The sequence below is a fragment of the Coturnix japonica genome, chromosome 1, assembly GCF_054131305.1.
Source record: "Coturnix japonica strain WE chromosome 1, WE-NBRP24, whole genome shotgun sequence".
Lineage (NCBI taxonomy): Eukaryota > Metazoa > Chordata > Aves > Galliformes > Phasianidae > Coturnix > Coturnix japonica.
In genome coordinates this window covers 67,754,683-67,782,052 of record NC_140663.1, presented here as the reverse complement: position 1 = coordinate 67,782,052, position 27,370 = coordinate 67,754,683, and the positions used below count along the sequence as shown (strand labels likewise).

Sequence of the window (27,370 nt, the reverse complement as noted above, 5' to 3'; positions counted from 1 at the left end):
CGGGCACGCAGTGGCAGTGTAGCTGCCCATATTTAAGGGAGGTGTCTAACGAGCAGCTATTTGCATTACTGTATTCCCTTTTGGTTTTGATTAATACATGAAAGGAGTGTTACTTCACTGCACGTGTTTGGTCCCGTACCGCCTTGCTTGGACCTTTAATGGAAGTTAATAAACTAGCAGGTCAACTGGCAGGTGTTGTGGTTGTACATAGTATGTTTGAACAGACGTAGTTTAAACAGACGTAGTTATGGCATACCTTTTTCCACCAAAATGTAAAAGCTCTACTAACAACTTGGGGAAAAGGTTATGCTTGTGTTTCCACAGGCACTGGTCCGCAGTGGCTTCCAGCCAGAGTTATAAAGCCCTTCTTAACTGCACCACAGAATCATAAAATCATAGAATCATTCAGGTTGGAAAAGACTGTAAGGTCATTGAGTCCAACCATGACCTAACCATACTACCCCAGCTCTAACAACCCTCCACTAAATCATGTCTGTGAGCACAACATCTAAGCAGTTTTTAAACACATCCAGGGATGGTGACTCAACCACCTCCTTGGGGAGCCTATTCCAGTGCTTAACAACCCTTTCTGTAAAGTTTTTCCTGATATCCAACTTAAACTTACCCTGGCACAATGTGAGGCCATTTCCCCTTGTCCTGTCACCAGTGAGAAGAGAACAACCCCACTCTCGCTTTAGGCACCTTTCAGATATTGGAAGAGAGCAATAATGTCTCCCCTCAGCCTCCTCTTCCCCAGATTAAACAGCCCCTTCAGTCTCTCCTCATAGGGCATATTCTCCAAGCCCTTCACAAGCCTTGTTGCCTTTCTTTGGACCATCAGCATCAACTGTTGCTTCTTTGGATCCATAACAACCTTTTGTGGCTCCACTTGGTACAACTACACCGCAAGCAATCTCTCAGCATCAAGCATTGTCACAACTACCTCAGAAAATTTGTTTTGATTTGTGAGGCAAAAGCTATGTGTTGAAAACTCATGGGGTTGGTTTGATGGGTGGTATCAAGGTTTGGGACTGAGGGTCCAAAAGGTGATGCAGATTAATGTGTCTTTTGTTTTTTGTGTGCTTGTTCATTTTCCTGCTGCACTTTTGGAAATGCATTCTCAACAATGTGAAAACGTAGCTTCTTCCCTTCTCCTTCTAGATTTGTGATTTGGGCTGACTTTGCCGGGGGCAGAGGAATGGGAGCACATCACTATGTGTCACAGCACTTAGTTCAATTACTTAGAAGTTACTCCTTTAGGTAATCAAACATATCGTTAGTTTACTAGGTCTGTTTCATTTTCTCATCTGTTTACATATGAAGAAAAATTGCACACAAACAAGATGAAGAGTGACTGAAAACACTTTATTTGCAAACGTGGCAAAATGTGGTTCAGTCAAAATGAAAGTGAGAGAACTTAAGGTCATACTTCCCCTCTTAGTATGTTACTGGCTTGTTTTTAATTTAGTTCTAAAGCAGTCTTTTCTACACGGTAAGATATCCCAGCTTTCATTATTCCCCCATCCTCTTAGTAACTTTCAGATATCAAGTACTACACATGGTTGGTAGGCTCCTGCCCAAGAGGCAAATAACTGGGATCATGTTATTGTAAAGCTTATCAGAAAGTGACAATTACTTTGGCCTCAGCACGTTTCCCTCTCAACAGCTGGCCTGCTTGAATAAGACATGTTTCTACAGATTTACTTACAAACTCATCAGTAAGATTCAGTAGAAACTCTTTATGACGTTTTTCTTTTAGAACATGAAAACATGTAACTTCCTAAAACAGCGCTTAACCATCCCTTTGCTGATGAAGACAATGCAAGTTTATCAGAAAACAGACCTGGAAAAGCAGTATTCAGGATTACCCTGATCACTAGCTCAGTGTACTGAGAGGAACTATGCTTGTCAATGAATTCTCATGCAAACACGCTGTGGGCAACAAAACATACACCAAATGCCTCAGGATAGCAGTTCTACTATTGGCCTTTCTTATTTTGGGAAAAACGAAGATTAACCTAGACAAATAGGACAGAAAATATCAATGTTCCTTAAGATGTTTCTCTTACACTATAGCATTTGCTAAGCAAGTGTTCACATTAAGAATAATTAATGGCCACATTAAATTTAAAGCCTATCTCATTGTGACATAGCCTTTATACGCGTACAGCTGTCAGCTGTAGCCAAACCACCAAATTGTAGTTTACTTTAACAGCCTGTGACTTTCACAGTGTCACTTCATCCGTATTTCTGAACAGGTCACTAAGCAAGTGACCATAAACCTGCAAAAATAATGCAGTACAACAGCTTCTGGATCCAAACCGCACCTGCTGTTGTATAGATGAAACTTCTCCACGTGAGATCTTACGACATGAAATTCAACTGATCATTTCAGTCTTGAAACTAGTACTGGCATTAACAGACATTGAAAAGTAACTCGAGTCATTCTTACATACACAGACATGTTTAAATTTGTCATAGACAGGAGGATCAAGTACAGCTGTAATCTGCACTGAAATGGATCTTTAGTTTTCCACAAAGCCTTCAGCATTGCAGAACACCATAAGAAACTTGAGAACCATTAATATGATTTTGCTTAAAAACTACCATACTGCTAATTTTTCTCTTAACCAAACCAGATTGTAAAGAGAAATCCTATTTCCAAGAAAACGTGTTTACATTTATCTACCTGCGGAAGTTCTAATATTCTATTTCCTGTCCACAGTTCTTATTTTTCTACTGCAGCTATCCAAATATCTATGCTTCAATTGGAAGAGAAAAAAGGAAAAGGTAAGTCAATTAGTTTCAACAAATATAACATTTGTTTTGCCAACCGTCATCAATACTGAAATTCCTTGAGTTAACATCTCAAAGTATCATACTAAAAAGAAGCATGTAAACATCTGCAGTGCAGAAGATAACACGAAGGCTACAAGCAACTCCGATCACTCTAAGATACAATGCATTTTTTTTGCACTTCAGTATACTCTATTAGGTACTCTGGGTAAATCTGATTTTTTTCAAAGACAACAAAAATTGAAGGGTTTTCCGTGTTGTCCACACAACTGTCATAAAACTGAAGCCCACTAAAACCCTTTGTTGGGGGGCGAACGTAGTGTGCCTGGCCTTGAGCATAATCTCCAACCAATACGCGAGCCATGAACATGACGGTTGATCTTTCTGTAGACTTGCAGTATGTGTGAGAATAGGAAGCATCTCTAGCAAAGTAACTTCCTAGAAAATGACAAAGAACACGTTGTTAAAAGGGATGTCTAAAAAATGACAGTGAAAATTGAGCCTCTCCTCATTTTTCAGGAGGCATTTAACCCAACTTTCAGGTCTCCTCTTACTCAGCCTACATAATATCACACAACAATTTATCTTTACAAGTGAAACAGCTTCACCATACAATTTCTATCTGGAATTTACTATTATAGGAATAATGATTATAATTTTTTAGAAAACACACAAAGTGAGAACAACATAAACATTTGTGTGTTATTATGAGAGGGAGAGACAAGAAAACGTGAAGAGTTTCCACAACCATACTGAGAGAATGCACACTTGCTAGTTCCCTGCCCTTTCTTTGTCAAGTTCAAATCATGACCGTGAGCCTTTAGAAGATTTCACCTGTGGCAACAAGGGCTTTTTCAAATCCCTAAATTAATTCCCTCAACACCCTGGCAAAGGGCACGCTCCTGCACAAAGCAAACTCTTGTCCTCTTCAGAGGGAAGAAAGATTCTAATGCCAATTTTTATTTATTTATTTAATTTAATTTATTTTAATGTTGAAACTGTAATTGCCCTAGTGTCAGGGGAGTCTAAGGTTTGATAGTTAGAGTCATCTCCTACATACCCTGCCCATAGAGCTTTCCATTGCTCCCACAAATTCTCCAGTCAAAGTTGCGACTGCAGATGTCTTCCAGTAGGCATCTCATGGTTCCATGGAACAGAAGCTTTTCCTTTACCTCCTTCCCTCCACTTTGCTTCTTCATCTGCTCCTTTTGCCTGAGAGGAGAAAAAAAAAAAAAGAAAGAAAAAAAAAAAAAAGCAGTGGCAGAATAAACCATGGAAGAAAAGGGAGAAAGGGGCAAACAAATAAATAAATAAATGCACGTGCAGGATGTACATGTAAATACCAGGTGGATGAGATTTTCAGTCTGCTTTCTCCTCACTCAGCCTGGGAGACAGATTACCAGTATGGTAAAAAATTACAAGACAAACAATCTACTGATACTACCGATACAATAAAATCTAGAGAAAAACAGATGAAAGCCAGAATTAAGTAAGCACTGACACTAATACAGACATGAAAGCTTTTGCTCCTCTGCAGGCTCCCACTAGTTATGTTCCAGTGTCTCCTGCCTGTTCCCATACACCCCCAGATTCTCCGCAGAGTGGAGGTCATACTAACCCCTAAGCCCCCCTGCTCCAGTAGCAAGGAAAACCTAGATATAGCTTGTTTGGTGTTCTCCTGGTAAACAGAAACTGCCATACATGAGGCCAGGCATTCTACAAGAGGGCAGGGCTGTGCCCTGTTATCATCTCTTCTGCCACTCTCTGCCACCTGGAGCTCCTGCCTCCTCAGATAAATCAGTTCAGCTGAAAGAAATGAGACAGAAGGAGATAAACTGTCCCTTCTCTGACCACTGAAGAACTTAATAATTTAGAGCCAGCAGCAAACAGTGAGCTATGATCAGAACCAAAAGAGGAGTCACAATGGGAGACTTAACTATTATCTCCCATCACTATTGCACAGCATCATAACTCTCCACAGCTTTTCGGAACCTACTGAAGTAGACAACATAGTAATACTCTTCAGGAAGTTAACAGCTAAAAAGTTTACAGCCAGTCAGAGGAGAGAATAGAGCACCAGACTGATTTGTTTACTGACAACTTTGCAGCTATGCTAAACTCTGTCTGATTAGCGTAAACATCTCACTGGAGGAGGGCAAAAAGTACACAGTGAAGTGCCTAAGTTCTGCTGGATGAAAAGTTTTATCAAATTATGAGCTGATAACTTCCTGAATTGAGTCACTTCACAGGTCTAAGTACAAAGTTCTTGAATACAAGTATCTGTGCTTTTGTTTTAAACTAGACAACTGTCCTATACAACAGCTCAATCTGCTTCAACATTCACTTGAACGTGGTCACTGTCCCTGTTGCCAGCTCTAACCTGTTGGTATGTATCTTCACATATGTACTAAGAATTTGATATCACTGATGCACATGTCAAAAAACAGAAAGAAGGAGTTCTGCAAGACAGAGATCATTAACTTAAAGTGCAATTAACTTAAAGTGTAACTTAAAGGATTCATTCTCAGTGAATACTTGAGCAGATGTACTGAAACTCTTGAGTAAGCCTTAAAAAAATCTGACTGGAACAAAGGGGCTCAAGCACACCATTACCTTTGCCCACTTTTTTTCCTCTCACTGAATCATACAGGATCATTGGGGTTGGCAGGGCCCCCTGAAGGCCACCTGGTCCCACCCTTGCCCAGGCAGAGCCACCCAGAGCAGTGTTCTCAGACCCATATCCAGGCAGCTTCTGAAGATCCCCAAGGAGACTCTACAACCTCTGGGCAGCCAATGCTCAGTCACTCACACAGCACAGAAATGTTTCCTGATGTTCAGAGGGAACTACCTGTGTTCCAGTTGGTGCCCCTTATCTCTTGGGACCAACAAGTACTTTTATAGTACTTTTATAGTATACTACAGTATACAAAGTACTTTTAACAAGTAACAATAACTTTGTATACTGTAATGGATAAACAGTTGTAACAGAATGCGCCTGCAACAGCCAACTACTGTTCTGACAACACACTATTCCACTCCACTTTGGATATCCTCATCCTAGTTGTGTCACTTCACATCTTTCTGTCTCCTTCACATTCTAAGGAGTCAGGCAGAAGACAGCTCCCCCTGGAGCATGGACAACCTTGAACTGACAGGACTTAAGCTATTTCTTTACACTGTTGAAACTGCCTCTAAGAAGGAAAAATTAGTCATGTTAAATTACAGCTGACAATCTCTTTCCCTTCCTAGGACATAGATTTAGAACATCAGTTCTTGGAAACTCCTTGCCTTTGAGGATGACAAAACAAATACTAACCACTGAAACACCTTCCAGAGGGATGGATTCTGAATCCTGCGTACTTTAAGGATGATGTAGTTTTTCATAGTCTGTTCAAACTGCTGCTTTATTTCTTTGTATTCAGAGGATATATTACTGATCTCCACTTCCTATAAAATATAAACCAAAGCAAAAGACATAGGGCTTCAGTTAGCTCATATTCCACAAAGAAGCTTGTCTGCAGCAGATACACATTCAGAACAGCCCTCAAACTATGCTTTAGGAGGTCGATTTAATGCTTTAAATTGTTGCAAATAACGAGGACAAACAATGTGTAAATCATTATGTCTCTCTTGCTCTGCAAGAACACCTCACCTCTCTTCAGAAAGGACACTGAGAGTGAGGAGGTCAATTAAATATTTATCACCTCTAAGTAGGAGCTGACACTTATAACCATAAATCCCAACAAAACAGTAATCTCAAAAAGAAAACTTAGACTGATAATAAAATTGATTAAAAACAATGATATTTGATAACATTATTACTTGTTAAACACATAGAATTTTTGAACATCATAACTTTTCAAAGACAGAAGTTGAAAACATTTAAATACATGTTTAAGAACAATTAAAAAAGAGCTACAGTTCTAAGCATAAGAGAACAATTAAGATTCTAATAAGAATGTTACAATAAATACACACTTAAATTCATCTTAATTTTCTAATTCTGTCTTCCATCTTCTAGAATTGGTACTTATATTGTGTGGACTGAAAATGCCTAATGCTGGCAGACTAACGTCATGCAGTTCTATTACTGCTTTAGTAAACTGAAAGTCACCTATAAGACGATGTGTTTTCAGATAGAAAGCTGAGGTCATCCTAGGAGGTAACGCGAGATCGTTATCTTTCAGTCAAAAGATGCACATTTTATAAGGCTGAGTTCGGAGAGAAGATAAAATAGGACTTAAATTGCACAGCTGCATACATACAAAGGAATGTTTTCCTAGACATTGCGTCCAGTTTGAGCATTAAGTACTTACTGAAGAAGAGGCTTATCACAGGAAAGGATTGCAAGGATTAAGAACAAAGTCAGTCGCACAAGGAAGAATTACTTTTCTGAATTTATTAAAAAGTTTTTACAAGGTTGAACAACACATTGCATGTTTCTCCATACAAGAATATTTTGCAAATCCTGTTTACAACGCAACACAAAATAATTTGCACAAGACAGTATTTATTATCTGCATACTTTTTAACACAATAGTTCACCACCACCTGCAAGATGAAAATAATGTCAATATATTTTAGTATTACATCTGATATGAATAGATAAGAATTGTTTATGTAGACCATGAAATGCACTCTAGCTATATAACATCTGCTGAGAAACTGTAAACATCCTTGGTAAAAGAGAGGGTCAGAAACATGATACAGGGCCTATATTTTACAATAGCACAGCCTATAAGCAACAAAGCCAGATCTATTTTGCACAGAACCTCCATGGAGATTGCCTTTATTTCCTCAAATATGCTGATGAAGAGTAACACCACCTTGCTACTGCAAGTTAATGCTTCACAACTGCAGAACTTCTTAAGCTCTTTTCATCTTTAGATTTAAGGAGGAAAATTTAGAGAGGATAAGCATTTGCTAATCCACAATCAAGGAGTGGAATTTCTTAAGCAGAGAAAGAATCACTGCCCTGACAATAATTTATTATTAGCACAAGTTCAGTACAAAAGGACATTGAACCTTGATATCTGGTTAACTTAGGCTTTGGAAGCAAAACAGCTTCTATTAGTTACACTGACCCAAATAGAACTAATGTTTAAAAAGTATATGGACAGGCTTCTTAAGACAAATCATCTTCCAACCTCGTTACAGCACAGCAATCTTCAGTCTTGTCAGGATTCAGCAGCTGTATGAATACTAACCCCCTTGACACAAAAGCATACTGTCTTCATCACACACGCTTCTCGGTTCTACATTAAAGATACAATTTAAAACCCACAGAGAAGTTCCAAGATAACACCAATTATTATTATTTTTTGCCTTTAATAGTTTACCAAGTGCCAACCCCACTCCATCTGTAAAACAAAGACAGGAGACTCGTGCCAATTTTCCAATTGGTGTTTGTTGCTAATGTCTAATAAGCTTCTCATTTACACTACTTTCTATGGAACTACGATTCCATGTGATTTACAGATTGAGACACTTTAACACTCAAAAAATAAGCAATGTTACCAAAGCAGAGCTGCTCTTTTCTAAAAAAAACAAAAACTTCCTCCCTATCTCATAGGTGTTCCTTTTTATAATTGATCACTTTCAGTGCAGGGAAGTTAGCTGGGATTAAATGTCAGTGTCTGAAGAGAAGGGAATACATCAAGTCGTAATTGTCAGATGTTACGATGGTCACCACATGCATGCAGAATCCCAGCCAGTCCCAATATTACCTACTGCAAAAAAAACATGCTTAGGTTCCCACAGAAATAACTTAATCTAGCCCAGGTTTTTATTTCCAGTACCAAAGGATACTGTGGGGTTGTTTTAGGTACAGCATTGACTTTGCCTTTCACGTGAAAAGCACTCAGTTTACAAGGTAAGAGACAGTCTTCTTAAGTTCCAGTTCAGCAAACAAAACAAACTGTAGGAAGCAAGATGACTTTTTTCCCCCCCCACACATCCCCACCAGTACCACCAAAGGTACCATGCATCTGCATGTCACGTTCCTAAACCTCTCACACTCACCTCAGTGACTCCAGAAACACCTAAATGAATGGACTCAACTAAAATTCACAGCAAACACTTCAGGGTAAATAAGGGAAGCAGTAAGCACACACAACTCACACACATAAAAGGAGCTGAGCTACCTGTCTTCTGATCATTCTTTTGAAACATTCGTGCTTACATTACTCAGTTAAGAAACTAATAAGCTGTCTCCTTCATTAATTTTAACAGAGCTCAAGGTATCACAGGTCCAAATCTTCAAGAGGTCTGTCTGCCTGGTTCCCACGCAAACTCTTACTTGTAAAATCAGCGGGTGTTAAGACACATGAAATTTTCAGTCTGGAAAAATAAGGTTTGGTTTTTGTTCTTACTAATTGTGAAAAAAACAACTATTGAAGAAAGTTTATGTATAGAGCAACTGACTTACATTTTACCCATTAATTCTTCAGAATAATTCTATTTAGACTAATTAGCTATACCCACATTGCTAGAAAATAGTACAACATTGAGTAAGGCATAATCCAACAGAAGAAGGCAGCCAGGGCAAAAATAAACATCTAGGACAAAACTCAGTAACAGAAACCAGCCCAAGGAAGCAAAGAAATATGATATTTCTGGTTCTCATGCCACTCCAATGCAACAACACCAGGAAAATCAAGTACAAGGAGTAAGAATAACAATGGAACTCTCCATCAATTGAAAATAACTAGAAAGAACTCTCAGTCTGGAAATATATTACTGTTGCCCTGCCTTTAGCTGTCAGCATGCCTGCGCCAATACAACTTAATCAGTATCACACAGGATTTTTTAAGAGTTAACAAGTGAAAGCCCTTATGCTAAAAACTCATGCACTGTTCCTTAATCAGGGTTAAAACCACCATATAAAAGAACAAACATAATACTGAAAAGCTTTTTTCTAGCATGCTGTAGGATTGCTCTGTGTTGTTGTTCTTCCTAAGGGACAACTTCTGGATATCATTACAGTGAGTAGTACGGAAAAATGAAACATTTTTGGTCTTGCTGCAACAAACAGGTACAGAGACTTTGGGGTGGCAGGTTTATTGTTGTGGTTTTGTTTTTGTTCTTTCTTTAATGAGGTGACCGTCTATGTTTCTAGATAGCACTGTCTGTCACTCTTTCTTCTTGGTTTTACTTGAGGCTGTACTCTTTTATCAAATTTGTCTCGTCTGTGATAGCACTAAGTGACTTGAAACAGCATACAGAGATTTTGTTAAGTTCCCAGTCAAAACTTTACCCAGCAACAATCACAGCAGTATTAATATTGGATTTTTTTCTGCCTACAAAGAAGGAGTTTGATCTCAGCCCAGCTTCCAGTGAAGAAGTTCTACACACTTCATAGAAGCCGCTTACTTAACTGGTCCTTCAAGTTACAAAGGAAAGTCATTAGTACCTTTTTGTCTTGAATTCGGTGATTTTTTTGCAAAAACAAACGAACAAACAAAAAAAACCAAAAAAAAAGACAAAAAAAAAAAACCAACCAGATGAAGTTCATGAGAATTTGTCACCTTTTTCTGGACCTCCTATAAGAGCATTTAGATCCTTAGCACAATCACCAAAAAATACCATTATTATCCTTTTTTAGAATTTACCCGGTTACAATTTTATTCTCCTCCCTTCCTCCTTTTAATCATGATTTCAATCAGAATTAGAAAAAAAAAAAAAAAAAAAGAGGAAAAAGAAAAAGGAAGATACCTTGTATCCTAAGTCAGGCAGTGCAGATTGATCCCAGTGAGGGGGACAGGCTTGATTTGGAATAGAAGAATCCCTCTGACCTCTTGCAAGTGGAAAAAAAACCAAAACAAAGGAGGTGTTACTAATTCTAGCCCTGCTATGAATATTCAAATCGACACTATCCCCTTCAGCCAATTAATACATTTAAAAATAAACAGAATAGACCATAAAGTCATTGGGAAACTGCTTCATTCTATATGCTGGGCTACATATGCTGATATTTAATTGTCAAAGTCCTCTTTCTTTTCAAATTCAAGACACGGCTGTATCTCAGAAATAAGGTGATGCACCAAGTAGACTGTTCACAATACAATCAAGTGGACATGTTTGCTCAATTTTCTGCAAATTTATTACCAACACTTTGTATTGGTGGTAACAATACAGGGGTTAACAAGAATGGTAACTACAAGGATGGTAGTAGAAGGTATAAGGAAAAAGGGGAACTCATCAGTGATGACGCTATGAGCTGAGGCAATCTTCGCTAGCGAGCGATCTCCAAGAGATGCTGCCTCAGTGAGGGTCAGCCCTTAAATGAGGTCTCAGAGGAGGTGGAGTCGAACTCCACCCATCCACGGAGCACAGCTACATAACTTTCACCTGTGCTCCCGCAGCTGACCCCACAATCAGCCTCAGCTGATTAATCAGTGGTTCACACTGTGATTAGCAATCTCCCATACAACTTACAGCTATTTTGTCTTATAATTACTTCTAAAACACAAATGAAACAACTACAGAGTATAATTTACCTTTCCTTTATCTTCTGCACTTCTTCATAAGACACAAACTCTGGTCGCCTGCGGACCAGTCTTTTTGTGTTAGTAAAGGTGTTCATCTGGGTCATTTCTAGAGAGGAAAAGAGAAAGGGAAATGAAAAAAAAATGCAGTAAGTCCAGCATATGGGGTCATTAATTAATGTCAATCATGAACAAAAAACAGCATATTTCTTGTCAATCATACCTCCTGAAATACAGTTGTGCAAAGCCTTTGTAAGCTTCTTATTCCTCCCTGAAACTCTGTTATTTACACTATCTTGCTTTCTGCCCCCTTATGTAATGCATGTTCTTCAAAAGTTGCTCCAGCAGCACAGGAAGATGCCTTATTTTTAAGGGAATTACTTTACTTCACTTTAAATTTACCATGAATTCTTTGAAGACTTTGATCATTTAATTTTTGCTCCTGTGTGAGTCTAGATGGCATCACTGAGTAAGCAGGAAGAGTACTTTTGCAAGGAATATCTTCACTTCCACCACTACCATGCTTCCATTAAGTAAATCTGGAAACACTAGTAAAGTAAGTCATAGCTTTGAAAAGCTTTGAAATAGCTTGCAAGTTAATCTTTGTAAAGCAGTTTATCTGTAAATAAGAACCTTTAAAGTAAGTACCTTTAAAATTGAGTTGGTAGGAATACAAGCCAGCTTTGAACTGTATAGTGGTATCTGGATCTGCCAGATACAAATTCTCAAGTATGTCAGAAGACGGCGAATTCACAGTATCCTGCTCTCCCTTTAGGTAGAAAAATAAAGAGAAAAAAAAAAAGAGAGAGAGAGAAAGAGTAATGAGTAAACACAGACAGAACTAGAGCCTAGATAATTAGTTTGGATAAAGGGAAAGAGGAAGAGAAGTGAAAGACAAAACTATGGTCTAGTGTGATTACCAAACATATTAGCAGACATGAAAATACATAATACTAGACATGCATGTATCCCATTTAAATTTCCATAACAAGTGTAGTTGCTTAATGTACAAGCCAATGTAAAATGTTCCACTTAAGCTGCCTATTGAAACACACTTTGCCAGAATTACTATAAACATAAACTTCATATCTTTAATTTAGATATTAGGAGGAAGTTTTTTACTCAGAGGGTGGTGACACACTGGAACAGGTTGCCCAAGGAGGCTGTGGATGCCCCATCCCTGGAGGCATTCAAGGCCAGGCTGGATGTGGCTCTGGGCAGCCTTGTCTGGTGGTTGGCAACCCTGCACATAGCAGGGGATTGAAACCACATGATCATTGTGATCCTTTTCAGCCTAGGCTACTCTATGATTCCTCTGCCATTCCCATTTTCTCATTCCCTGGATCATTATTGTGTTCTGCCAAGAAAACCATCTGCGCAGCTGCATAGGAAACAGAAAAGATGCCTTATTTATTTATTTTCCTGCACTGTCATGACTTGTACCCCCTCCTCCTGACTCCCGTTAATATTGTTAGCATAATCAAGGTCATTTTAGTAGAGTAAGCAGCCATTATCTATAAGTGAACTCCTTGTGTATCAGCTGTCTTCCCTCTAATCACTGGCCTTGAAGGTTTTGGGTGCCAAGGCTTAGTTCTTTCCTCCCTTCTGGACTTCAGGGCCCTGGGCACCAGACAAACATTTCTCTCCCTACCAGCCTTGAAGGTCCCAGGCACTCAGCCAAACAGGATACAGTGACTCAAACAACAGCACAGGGAAGCGTAACAGCACACAGGCACTGTTAATAAAACCAAGCAGCTACAGATCTGCAGCTGCTGCTGGACAGCAAAATGTGTGACCCTCAGTAGCCTGGGACACCACTGTATGCTTCCTCCAGGGACTCAGGGAATGACTTCTATTCCTTTATATGTATTCCAAGTTTATGATTGTTATACTGCATGCCAAATGTTAAGATTTAACCTGATCTGCAGAAGGCCAAGGTTATTAGAATAAACACTAAATATTTATTAGATATGCTGATTATAAAATACTGTGCTATACTAACCAGAAGATCTGGTAATATGTTAATTACAAAATTATGTGAAATAATAAAGATTTAATGAAAACTCAAACTTAGCACTCTCACTCTGCCCAGGACCCCTAAAGAACCTGTCTGTCCCCATAACACTGGGTGGCTATTTTTCATATAGATCACTCCCCCAGCAAAGAAGATTTGTCTACCCAAGGGATAAAGGTGATATTTGATCTGAGACAGCAATTCCTCTCCAAGGAATCAGGGCAATGCTTAAAAGATAGGCAAGGCTACACCCTGAATAATTTAAAAAGCAATGTATCTTGAGCATAACATGTAAAGCTGTGGACAACTCCAAAAGTGAATCTCTCTGATGCCATCAACCAGCCTGCATCATCAAAAGTAACTGAATCAACACACGCTGAAATGAAGGAATTTCATTTTCTTGCACTCACCAAGCAGGTCTTTGTCAGGAAAGCAGTTCCAACATCCAGGTACAAGGAGACAGAATTTCTTGTATTGAACCTCACTGCAGGTATAAATAGTACATTCCTTCCCCTGAGCCCCAGACTTAATTTTATCGCATCTGTTATGAATAGCTCTGGCTTCAATGCCTTACTTGACAATGTAACTAAAGCACCAGTATTTACTTAGTATTTACTTAATTAACCTTGTTTGAGTCAAGGGAAGAGAAGAGGCTCCACACATTTCTTCAGGAATGATTCAAAACACATGTTGCAGAACACATGTACAGGATGTGGACTCACCTGTGTTCCATATTCAGTCCACCGGCCCTGGTCACTCTCCCAATACCAAATCCACTTTGTAGTCAGTACAAATGTGGGATGTACAACAGATGATGGTGTAGAGAGGCGCCGAAGCAAAGAAGAGGCGCAGGTCATTGTCTGGAAATCTATACTTTTACCTGCTATACTGTAAGAACAAATTCAGAAGTTTATTATAGTTACCAGTATAGATTTTATCCTCTAATCCTCAGTTCAAATAGGTGAATTTTCTTTAGTATAATCTTACTGTATAAACTTAATGAGGCCTGAAATAAGAATATTTTCCACAGCACACACGGCAGCTCAGAAAATTGCTTCCAATATTCAGAAGCAAACTACAGCCCATGAGGACTGACTATCTTCTCTAGCACATGCCAGATGACTGACTTTACAGACATGCTACAAGCACAGCACAGAAAAAGATATTTGTACAGTAAATAAATGCACACAGCAATTTATCTCAGTAGAAAAATAAAAACCGGTAAGTACTTGACAGTTTGACACAAACATCTGCAGTTATCAGCTCTGTTCTTTTGTCTGTGGTAACAGAGGACACAATTACAGCTGTGAACTCTGTGTATCATCTTCATTCCTGGAGCTACATGGAGTTTTATTTCTCACAGGCTTGAAAAATTAACTCTTCCTCCTCAGGCAGGAAGGCTTTGATAGCAGCCTCATCTGGGAAATCTTACTTGTGATCTGCACTATGCATTAGCAAATCAAAATATCTGCTGCCTTAAGAGGCAAGAGCCAAAATAACAATGTCAAGGCCAAGCTTGCAGCCCCCTGCCGATCCAGTCGACTTGCAATGTGGCTATCAGACAAGAGTTAAAGGGACAATGAATGACCCTAGCAAGTTTTCTAGGCACATTCTAGATACTAGCTGCCTTAGGAAAGGGACAGCCTTTCTCTGTAGAAAGATTAGTTCCAAAGTGCTGTTTAGAGACCTAACTACTAATTATTTAAAATAAATTAAAATAGTCTAAACCATGAATTCCATCATCCTCTTTCTTATAACCCTGCTGAGAGTTTTAAATGCAAGATACTGGCATGTTCTTCTTTAGAAGATAGAACAGGTGATATTTCCTTGCAGCTATCTTTACTTAAAAAGAAAAAAGCCCTCATTATGTACATCCTCACAGATTATGAGAAGCTCACAAATTAGAATTTACAGAAGTAAGAGATCTCTAAGAAGAAATGAGAGGCTCAAACAGCACTTTAAGGAAGCAGTCTGCCATCAGTGTACCTGATGTTTTTTGGGTCACAATAGGCCTTTTCAATTTCCTCCATCATGGAAAGGTCATTCCAGGTGACTCCATTATACACTTGCCATCGATATGGCAAATGGTAATGAACTGATTTGCATTTCTCTGTAACAAGATCAGACACAGTTAAGAGCTCTGCAATCACAGAGAGCAAGACAAGATGAGAAAAAAGGAATACTTTTTTTTCCTCACACTCTGGTATGAGCAATAAAGACAGACCACTGTAACTAGAAATGTGTTGGAACAATAAAGGTTTTGTGTTTCTCTGGTCTTATCTAGGAAAGCAACATAAGCACTCATACTGTCAAGCGTATTTTAAAAAACAGTTCACAGCCTTCTCTTTGTTACAACATTGCCTTGGCAGCTGGGAAAGCAGTGTCACAGACAGCAAGTTTGTGTTTATAAATCACATTATCATGTTTCTCAGCTGCAAAAAGTCGAGTCTACAGGTAACACAAACATGAGCACTCCAATACAGTTGGTTCTCATTCCACTAGCACTTTAGAGATGATGGACTGGTTAACAAAATGGATTGTTAAAGGCCTGAGCATTTTCTTCAAGACCACCTCAATTAATAAGGCAGCATAAAGGACTGCAATACTCTGAAGAACATCCTGCAAGAAAGACTCTATGTTAATCCCTGAACAGGCAGCACTATGCCCTGCCTACCAGACTGCTAGGTACTGTTGGGATTCATAAAATCATACAATCACAGAATCATAGAATGGCCTGGGAAAGCCAGGACCCTGCTATGTGCAGGGTTGCCAACCACCAGACCGGGCTGCCCAGAGCCACATCCAGCCTGGCTTTGAATGCCTTCAGGAATGGGGCATCCACAACCTCCTCAGGCAACCTGTTCCAGTGCAACACCACCCTCTGGGTGAAAAACTTCCTCCTAATATCTAAACTAAATCTCCTGTCTTAGTTTAACACTATTCCCCTTTGTCCTACCACTATCAACCCATGTAAATTGCTGCTTTGCTTCTCAGAAAATGGGAATGCAATAACTTCAGTTGCCCTGCATGCAAGACCTGCAGCAGCGCTGCACATACCTTTACACAGAACGAGAAAGACTTCTATTTTTCCTTAATTCATCTACACTTTCAATGCACTTAGGTCTGCACATTTTAGTGCTTAACACCCCTGCATGAGCACATGCCTCCCTTCCCCCCAGACCTCCTTGTCAAGGCAGCTGCTGTATACTCCACATCTGAGCATGGACCAAGGCTCTTATTCACAGCTTTTGGGCCAAACATGGTATGGCCAAACACACTAACTCCCCAAGCTACTTGAGTTTAGCTATTTGGTGGTCACAGTAGAGCTGCTTTGAACCTGGTGCACTGTTCACAGTATAGAAGTGTAAAAGTTCATAAACTTGAAAGCCAAGTTTTATCCTAAAGAAGCACAGAGAGACTGAGACTTATGAAACAAGACTGGAGTAGCTGCTACACAGGACCAAATTTCATCAGTCTTTAGCCTTAATGTTTCTGACCACAGTATATATCCAATTAATCACAGTTATGAAGAAGACAGCGTAATTCACTCCTTTCTTCCTTTTTTTTTTGATTTTTCTGTTGATAGGGATGAACATATCCTTTCTTGAGAGCATTATGCTTAAATTAACTTAAAAACTTGTAGACAAAACTACACTTGGTCTATATTGGCCAGATTTCAAGTTTTATGGTTCATAAAATATCCATAAAATATACCATTTATTTTTTGAAGTGCTGCCTTTTTTCCAAGCAATAGTGAAAAAAAGGCATTATAAAAGCTCTATGGTGGGAAAGAGTATTTTACTCATCTAATTCAGAAAAGGATCTTCTGAAGGGTGAACTACATTTACAAGAAATCAAACGCACTACAAAAATGCTAAACACATCTGAGGCCAAACAATTATCAAGCAACTTACTATCCACTTCCTAAGTGAGAAGCGAACATATTCTGACCAAGACCAGGCAGTCAGAAAGGGAGTAGAACTTCAGAGATTGACTGGACAAGTTGACCACAAGAAAAATCTACTGACACCTCTTTAAAACCAAGGAAACCTAAGTCATAAGAGGGTTAAGAGACTGTTCTGGGACAGTCTCTGAGTACAAATGCTTATATTTTCTGTAGACCCCTTTTATTGGCCACAGCCACAGACAGATGGTGGGTGAGAACAATCTTTAGCTTAGCTGGTATAACTACTGTGTTTTCTTAACACTTTGTAACATCACATTTTAAAGTACTTAATGGAGAAGGAATGGTCCTATTATCAGATGTACACAGGATCCAACAGGAACAAAGGAGAGGAGAGAGGGTTTATGTGTATCCACCTGACTTAACTCTGGTAAATATTTGCAGTTTTCACAGGAATTGTTAGTGACTTACAATGCAAACAAATGAGAAGATACAATCACCACTGCCAATCCTGAGATGCTGACACTCCACAGGCTACCACTACTCTGAGACATCGAGTGGGCAGCACCTCTGCAGATAATGCACTCCAAAGATACTTCATATAAGGCTTACCATTATGTTTGCAGTACTTCCAGACATGGAACAAGCATATCTCATCACGCTTATCTTCTTTTTTGTCCTTCAAAGTGTTGGCAGAGGAATCATCTTTTTTATCTACAACAAGAACCACATCAGTCCTTTCACCCTTCTGAAAATACAACTCCAAAAGAAAGGTATTGCATTTACCATTTCATCCCATGATTAGTGAGAAGTTGACTGTAGTAGCCAAGTTAAGCACTTTCAGGATATGACTATCTCAGTAATTAAGAGTTAGGACTTTGAAGCCAACACTCTTCTGTCCAGAAGGGCAGGAGATTTAAGAGTTCCTATTCATATGCCAGAATGTATATCAACGTAACTGATAAAGCTACATCCATTCTCTGGGATCAGAAGGCAAGAAAATTTTTCACACACCTACAGTAATATGTCCTTCCTAGGAAGGAAGCAATGAGTCCAGAACAGTATCAGATCAGCCTCAGACTGCTCCCCAGACTGAACACACACATACTATACTGCTCAGTCCTTGGGCAGAAATCTCAGTATTCCCTTGAAGGCTGGTACTCTGACTTTCAACATATGGTGGGGTAAAGACATAAGCTCCTTTCACATCACCAGAGCAACAGTAGGACTGTATATGAAATCAAATCCCAATGAGAACCACTGATTTAAAGACTGGAGGGTCAGAAACCATACCTTCGACTTTACTTCTGGTGCCTGTTAGCAAGGGAAACTTGCTCTGATGAGTTTCATTGCTGCTGGGATCTGCATGAGAAAGTTGAATAAACAGCACTGCTGGACCAGAACATCAGCTAGCCTGCAACACCTCAATTTGTGTGTTGATGATTATGTGCATCACACATCATTTTACAGGGCACTCCACTGCTGACAGATCAGCAGGAACAGTTATAAATCCCAGCTAGTCATAATCATAAACTACCCCCCAGTAGCAATGTTGCATGCAATAGGAATGCAGCTCTCCCTCCCACATGACTTAGCCAAGACTCCATTCCTGAAGGCAGATCAACAGCAAAAGGAAAGAAAAACATGCATCTGTTGCAAGAGGGAAAAACAGGAAAGATGATTCCATGTGGAAGAAGTTGTACTTATTTAGTTACCTTCTGAAAGTTGCACATGAACCGTGGATACCTTAGGTATTTCCAAAGATGGTTTCTGTTCTTTGCTACTTTTATGTGTTAGATTTTCCTCTGAAGTCACCCTTGGTTTGTAGAAAGGATGATGGGAATTGGCTGGGAGTTAAGGGGAAAAAAAAAGAAAAAAGGCTTCTACCTCTGTCAAACTCAAAACTCAACATAAACTTACTTTTTCCTACAACTTACGTCTTTCCTTCTTGCAGAGATCCGCATGTTTATAATCGAGTATAGTCTGGATGTTTGAAGCCATCTTCTCATCAACGCCTCCATTTTTCAATGCTCTCAGTGCACGGGAATCCAAAAGGTTATGGGACCTCTTGCATGGAAAAAATTTACACCCACCATGGAGAAAATGTCGGCAAATATGAAGATTGTTGCAGCTGCTTGGCTGGCTGCAGGTATTAATCCTGTCGTTGTACAATTTGCAGGCCTAGAAGCAAGTGGGATAGACAGAAAATAAAATGGAAAAATGTATTAGAATCCTTTTTTTCATATATATTTGTTCTCCACGGGCACTCTAGCCTCCACAGCAGAAAAACCGTGACTAAAAAATATGCTTTCTCTGTGACTACAGTAATCTGACCACATTTCTTGCAGAAAGAGAAGGCATGAGAGTGAACTCATACACGGTTTTGCCCAATGAAAAAGAAAGTGACGAGCCAATCCAACAAGCACTAATTTTGGGCACTCCTGAGCAAGACAGTTACATAATAGCTTACCAGTTTAGTTACTCCATTTAAAAACAAAGAACAAGCTTTGCCATACAAGTATGTATGCAGGGTCAAATGAGATGGTATTTCACTGAGCTAAAACTGCCTTTCTGTAAAGGCTGTACTTCTAAAAAAGGACTAGAAGTAAACTTTGAGATTAGAGATTTATATATTTAAGCTTAGCTGTGTCATGAAACATTACTGGGGTGCTACAGTGCATACTGGGTGTAGGTGTGGAGGTGCTGGAAGCAAGGGGGGCCACAGGAGAGATCTCTCGGGTGAGAAGCCAGGGGCTGTCTGCTGCCAGACATAGATGGTTTCAATGGACTCACCACAGGACACAGCTGAAGCCAAGCTAGTGACAACTCTGGGAAAACGTATTCAACAAGTGGCAGAATGCAACACTGTTGAGAAACAATCCCTGAGATACTACTGTCAAAAGAAGATGGAGCCACAGCAGGCCACAGCAGAGATTCCCCTGTATCCTGAAGAGATCACACTGAATCAGTGGAAAGTGTGAAGAAGGAGTGGCAGAGAAGGACCATAACAGGGCCTTACCCCACAGCCCTCATCCCCATGCACTGCTTGGGACAGAGGTTCAAAGAGACTGGAAATGAAGGAGTTGGATCTGGGCCAAAGGGTAGGAAATATGTTGTTGTTTTAGTTTTGTCTTCATCACCATCAAGTAGCAACACGTTAGATTAATACTCCCCAAGGTAAGTTTGACATGCCCATGACAGTAACTTGTAAGAGATCTCTCTGTTTTTATCTTGATCTATGAACTTTTAAACTTTTCCATGTTATTTTTCTCATCTTCTTGAGCAGAACAAGAGAGAGGCTGGCAGGACACCTGGCCAAGACCAATACCCTACACGATATTAAAAATGCTTGCATGCTGTTGCTGGCAATGCTGTTCTTATGTCCAGGTTTGTTACAGACAAATACTAATTGATCTTGCTTAACATATTTAATTTACAAGTTCCACAGGCCTCTGGGGAACTACAGCTACAGTTGTCTTCCCCAGTAAAAGCACGCAACTGGCAGTGCAGAAACAACACAGAAGTGGGAAAAGAGACATAAACTCTCATATTGTTTCATTCTGGAAATGAAATCCTATATTGATGTATATCTGTTAATATGATATATATCTGTTAAATGCTCTAAAGTTTCATTTAATTGCTGTAAGGTCTAATAAAGATAAAATTGCATAGGGTGTTCACAGAATCCCAGAATGGCTGAGATTGAAAGAAACTTTGGGTCCAGTTGGCCCAACCTCTGCTCAAGCTACCCAGAGGAGGGCCTCATACTCATGTGCAGACAGCTTCTGAAGATCCCCAAGGAGGAGACTCCACAGCACAGAAATGCTTTCTGGTGTTCAGAGAGAGCGTCTTGTGCTCCAGTTTGTGTCTACTGCCTCTGGTCCTGGCAATGAACACCCCTGAATAGAGCCTGTTTCCATTCTACGTGCACCTTCCTTTCAGGTGTTTGTAAGCAAGGATGAGATCTCCCTGGGTCTCCTCTTCTCCAGGCTGATCAGGTCCAGCTCTCTTGGCCTCTGCTCATAAGAGAGATGCTCAAGTCCCTTCAACAGTTTCATGATTCTTTGTTGAACTTCTTCTAGTACCTCCATCCCTCTCTTGTTGAAGGAAAATGAATTCTGAACCTGTTTTTAGCTTACATATCCATCACTGCAGTGGACCACAGTGGAAGATTGTAAGGGTGGATAATATGAAAGATGGTAAATATCAATGCCTTAGCTGAAAAAGCTGGGGCAATCTCCACCGGGGAGCAATCTCCAAGAGATGCTGCCTTAGTGGTGGTCAGCCCTTAAATGAGATCTTATAGGAGGTGGAGTCAAGCTCCACCCCTTCCGGGAGCACAGCTCAATTTCTCACCTGCGCTCCCACAGCTGACCCAACACTTGCCTCAGCTGATTAATCAGAGGTTCAGGCTGTGATTTCCCATACAAAGATGCTGTAAAGAGGAGACAGTGACTTCACACAAACCTATGCAACGTTTACCTGTGGGTGCTGGCTGTAGAGGCACATCTGTTATGGTTAAGCAACAGCCATTCAGCAGGAGCGCAAGCTATGATAGTGGACTGCCTGCCTTTAACAATACAACTTGTACACACAGTTTCCAAGAGCATGCTCCATGGAGATGGATAACAGCATAATGCTTGTTTAGTGAACCTTGGTGTATCATGGCAGTCAGGGGAAATCCCTGATAACTGGAAAAAAGCAATGTCACAAACATTTTAAGAGGAGTAGAATGGACAACCGAGGGAACTACATACCTGTCAGCCTCACCTCTATTCCATCATCTTCCCCTGCACATCCTCCTGGAAGCTGTGCTAGAGCACACACAAGACAAGGAAGTGATAGAAGACAAACAGAATGACTTCACCAAGAGGAAGTCCTGCGGCCTAGTATTTTGGAAAAACGCTACGAGGATGTAAAGAACAGCAAGAGTGTTGAACCTCACTGTGAATGGGATTCTGCAAAGCATACTACAGCACCCCTAAGGAGGTCTGTCTGATGCTGTTCTTAAGGGGGTTCTCACAGCACCAGAAGGGACACATAAGATTTGTTTTTCTTACAGCCACCACAATAAACTCCAAAACCAGAAGAAAGTATTGCCCTAACTACACTGTGAATGCATTATTTAGCTGCAGCAGGAAAGCAAACTACCCTCTGCATTTGCAAAATAAAGAAGAGAATGAGAGCAGGTGATGGAAAATATAAGTAAATCCTGATTCTGAACTACATTCTAGTTCAGACCACAAAAGAAAATAATATTCCTTTTTACTTGAGGATTTTTGTTTATCAGCATACACAGACCCAGTCAGCATTTCTAAACAAGAACAGCAAAGAAGGCTTTAACACCCTCACTCCAGATTTATAAATGGCCTGCAACAGGATTTTCCACTTCCTGCACTATTTCACTTCATAACAGAAGTTACAGTGCTCTGTTGGAGGGGCCAGTTAATGATATTCACAAGCAGTGAGATCTGAACAGACAGTTTATGAGTAGTAACAGCTATCACTGACTGGTACTATTTGCTCGTTTATTACTACCTGGGAATAACTAAACAAGAGACACGTAAGTTTTAGACACAGCTGAGATAGATGAAGATTATTACTCATCGTTGCTCGTCACCATAGCCTTAAGCACCACAAAAAATGCTCTGTTCACTTGAAGTCCAGCACTATCACAGCAGAAAGAAAGAAAATAATAGAACTGTTAGGCTAACAGATCCGAGGAGACTGTAACTTCCAAAAGCTACAGGCAGAGCTCTGCTCATCTGTTAACCAGGAACAGCTGTAGGCAAAACAAGATGCACTCGGCTTTGAAATAGTACCTTGACGGCACTGCCATCAAGGAGACTGGATTGTTCAGCCAAACTGAACAAAATCAATTAATTGCATAAAAAACAAATAAAGCTCTGTAGGAAAGTTATGTACAAAAGCCTCGGTGCACTTTGGAAGGGGCGGATTTTACACAAAACTGGCTACTGTCAGTTGGTCATTTTCTCATGAATTTTTCTCATGCTTGTGAGCACTGAAACACGTACATTGGACACAGAAAGGGGCACCTATTTCCCAGTCTCTATTATCTCTTAGCTAAGAGCCAACGTTTTGTTTTGCCGGCTATTTTTTGTATGACCTTTTATACCTTCTAAGCATCTATGTTGATTGTGAACTTTGACCTCCATCTTCCTTACTTCACCATCTGTAAATCTCTGGTGAAGTTGCTTACATTTTTTGTTTGCTTGTTTTGAGTAATTCTCTGGCTGTGCTGCTGGGCTAATAGGAACAAGAATAACAAACAGAAAAGGCTCGAGCCTTGCTGTCAACTTCCTGCTCTTTTCTACTGACAAGTAATACATGACACATCCTTACCTAAGAATAGCCCTTCTGGTATTTAAGCAGACAACATGCTCCCTGATATTTAATATTATTATTATTTCTGTCCTGGTTTTTTGTTTGTTTGTTTTTGTTTTACATTTATAGTTATTAGTATACGGCACTTTTACAAGTCTTACGCTATATTATTTCTTCTGATGTTTTCACACACAGCCATTCCCATTTATAGTCCATTCAAGCTAATCTTAATATTTCCAATTAACTTAAAAGTTTGAAATTAATATCAGTCCCCTGTCTTCTTTCTTGCTCTTCCCCATTCCATATAAACAAAAGCTTAAGAAATCAGTACAACTCACATCAGGAAGGAGGAAAGGGTCATTTTGGAGAAGCAGGATTCGCAGCTCACTCTCACTTAGGCCAGACAACTCATGAGTCTTCAGAACTTTTTTGTTCTCATCACCGGTGATATCATGAGAGTACTTACAAGCTCTGCAAGAAAACAGACAGCAACAACAGACATTTAGTCCTTCGGTCAAGATGATTTAAAGAGCCTCAGACAATGTGGAACTTCAGAAAAAAGGAGAGAAAGGCAAAAGTCTCTGTGAACAAGCAGATCATCTCCGTCACTAAATTAGCTAGATTATGAAACAAGGAGCATAATCACTGAAATACAGTTGTGTTATCATACCACTTTTAAACACAAATGTAGCTAGACCATTTATCAGAAAGCACTGACTCAAAACCCCATCTGTACTTGGCAGGCCAAGTCATACAACCTGAACAGCTGGAGATAATGCTTATTTTAGAGGATACGTATCAACAATGGTAGAAGTAGCAATGGCCTCAATTTTTCTCATGCAAGAGGTTGTTGTCCTAGGTGTGGAATGTAAAGAACAGTACAACAGTTTGAGAGCCCAAACAAAGAGATAATGAAGCTGAACACACCACAACGATATCTTTACTGACTGGGAAGTTAAAAAATAAAAAGAATTTTAAAAAGGATCCACAGAAGTTAATGAACTCCAGGTTTTGGACAAAGACAATTAAACAGCACTAGTAAAGATGTTGGTGCCACTTACTAATCCATGACAAACCTGTTAAGGGAGTATGAATGACAAAGAGAGGGAGATGATCATTCTTTGCATCTCTTTGAAAATATATTTCATTAATAGGAGGAGCAACATGGCCTATATATATAAAAATGTGGTTAAAGAGTTTCCTGACTTCTTGCTGTTCAAAAGCATCATTTAATATAGCATTACCACTAGGTATACCCAATAAAAGTACCTGCTACTCCATCAGACTCACATCTCTGCTCTGTTTATCCTGTTAGCCCCTGGTTAACTACTGAAACTTCTAATAACATTTTACTTCACGCTGTGTTTGATGCCATCCATCTGCAAGAGACTTCTATGCAGATATTTCACCACCACTCCCACGTGTCATATACACTGCTTTGTAAAAAAAATAAATACAAATACAAGGTTTGAGGGGCAGAAATATACTATTTTTGGTCTGGAGAAGTGGTTTTCTAAGGACAATGGATTCTGCAGCCACTTGTTTAATGGCTATGAAGGTAGTGGCAGATTACCTAAGGTGAGAGCCACCCACAGCATTCCTTCACAGTTAGCATCAGGTTCCACCAACGGTCACATGGTGATCTATGTCACCTAAATACATATTTCTAAGTCAAAGGTTGAAACAGACTAAAAATACAATGATGAATAATCAACTGTGTTAAGTAATACATTTGGAAAAAAAAAAAAAAAAAAAAGAAAGAGTTGAAAGGTACTGGACAGATACGAGTTAAAAACAGGTTTAATTTGACTTACACTCCTGATATCTCTGAACAGGAAGATCCAGTGTAGGCAAATTTCTCTCCAGCAAAAGAAGATGCAAGATCTAGAAGCAAGCCTCAATTCTTTCCTATCAATTTAAAACTATCCTGTTTTGATCCATTGTGGTCCACTCTTTTTGTCCCCTCATTTTAACCAATCTCGCTTCTTTCCATAAATACACCCTGAAAGGCATTTTCTTCTGTTTATCTGTTACTAATACACAAAAGCAATGTTACAGGCACAGCACTACTGAGAGGGCAGAACAGCTCTTCATTCCAGCATTACAAAGGAAATTATTGACTTTATAGTTCACCCAGTGGCAAGATGACGTACATTTATTCAGACATATTTCTAACCATAAAGAAGAGAATTTTATCATAGAATCATAGAACAGCCTGGGTTGTAAAGGACCATAATGATCATCTAGTTTCAGCCCCCCTGCCACGGGCAGGGTTGCCAATCACTAGACCAGGCTGCCCAGAGCCACATCCAGCCTGGAATCTGTTATATTGCTTGTACCACTTGGAGACACACAAGGTCCTTCCACTCCAGCTTCTTCAGATCTGAGTGCATAAGAACTATATGGTGGGGCAGAGCAGGAGGAGGCCTGATGCAGCACCTGGCAGCAGAGTGAGATGCCGGCCACAGGGGTGCAGCAGGAAAGTCTGTAGATTCTAGTTGCTGTAGATTCATTGCCAAAACAATTGATTTTCAGTCTTGCACATGTGCTTTTTTTTTTTTTCTTTAAATTATTTATTTATTTATTATAATTTTTTCCCCTAACTTTAATTTCTGTTTGTAATAGGAGCCACCTTCAGTTAGGCTGGAAAATCAATGTTCCCAGATAGGCTGTGCGGCTGATCCTTCCTTTAGTAAGACAGAACACAGAAGAGCAATGCCAATGGGAAGTACTGGCCGTTACAGATATAGCTATGAGAGGCACACTGACTTTCTATCAACATCAAGCGCTCCTAACTATCGAGACTAACAACAGCCGGCACGCAAACCACTGGCTTTTTCCTTCGCAAAGAAACATTTCTGAGTTATTCCCGTGATGGCGGGGAGAGGCACCGTCACCGCCCTGCCCTCCCCTGCCTCCCGCTCACCTGTAGCGCTGACCGCACCTGCCCATGAGGTGCAGCTTGCAGAGGTGCAGGCGCTGGCAGCCGTCGCACTGCTTGCGCATACAGACTCGCACGGTGGTCAGAGCCAGCACCTCCGGCGTTACCCCGTCGCCCGTCAGCTGCAAGAAGCGCTCGGGACCCGCAGCCTGCAGCGTCTCCTGTAGCTGCCGAGCTGAGAGCCCGACGTGCTGCTGGAGTTCCGAGAGCCCCATCCGCCCGCCCTGGGCGCACAGGGTCTTGGTGAGGAAGCTGCACACCACCGGGTCGCACATGGCCGGCCCTCCGCCTCGACGCGGCTGCACCCGCGGCAGGAATCGAAACTGAAGGCGCGGGGCGGAGCGGTGGAGGGGCGCGGATCCGCCTCCTGAGTGCTTTCGTGTTTCTGTTTGTGAACGGCAAAACAAAAAATATTCCAGCGCTCACGTAATCACTGCGATTACAGTGTGAAGAAGCGCGGCTAGTTCACTTGCCCCTGGTTGGCAGTTAGGTACGCGTTAAAGCAGCGCTCACCGTTGTGTCCCAGCAGGGGGTGTGAAACTGAGAAACAGTTCCTGCTAACGCTGGCACGGGGCTGGGGGAGGAGTAGGGGTTTTGAGCTAAAGGAGGGGAGATTCAGATTAGATGTCAGGGAAGGTAGTGAGGGGCTGGCGTGGGCTGCCCAGAGAGATTGTGGATGCCCCATCCCTTGAAGCATTTGAGGGCAGGCTAGATGGGGCCCTAGGTGGGCTTGACTTAGTGTTTGAGCTAGTGTTTGGCAGCTCTGCCTGTGGCGGGGGGGTAGAACTAGATGATCCTTAAGGTCCTTTCCAACCCAAGCCATTCTGTGATCATCCTGTGACTGTGGCACAGGTGAAGTGCTGCAAGCAATGAACCAGAAAGGG

General features: G+C 40.5%; 1 protein-coding gene across 5 annotated transcripts; it reads right to left on the bottom strand.

The window, feature by feature from the left end:
- Positions 1-1,346: 1,346 nt before the first annotated feature.
- LOC107317735 (protein mono-ADP-ribosyltransferase PARP12-like) lies at positions 1,347-26,811 on the bottom strand. 5 transcript variants are annotated; one of them, XM_085522506.1, is made up of 14 exons: positions 26,472-26,811; positions 23,884-24,016; positions 19,138-19,381; positions 18,916-19,047; positions 18,494-18,562; positions 17,813-17,914; positions 15,283-15,406; positions 14,019-14,184; positions 11,931-12,051; positions 11,295-11,391; positions 10,510-10,591; positions 6,113-6,243; positions 3,857-4,008; positions 1,347-3,234 (listed from the first exon to the last, which is right to left on the bottom strand). In XM_085522506.1, exons 1-14 carry the CDS (start codon positions 26,759-26,761, stop codon positions 2,951-2,953), a joined length of 2,127 nt encoding a protein of 708 aa, XP_085378632.1. In that variant the 5' UTR covers positions 26,762-26,811; the 3' UTR covers positions 1,347-2,950. The 5 variants fall into 5 exon arrangements, with proteins under 5 accessions (XP_085378632.1, XP_085378635.1, XP_085378640.1 ...); XM_085522509.1 differs by lacking the exon at positions 6,113-6,243; XM_085522514.1 differs by lacking the exons at positions 1,347-3,234; positions 3,857-4,008; positions 6,113-6,243 and adding an exon at positions 7,181-9,135.
- Between the last annotated feature and the right edge of the window lie 559 nt (positions 26,812-27,370).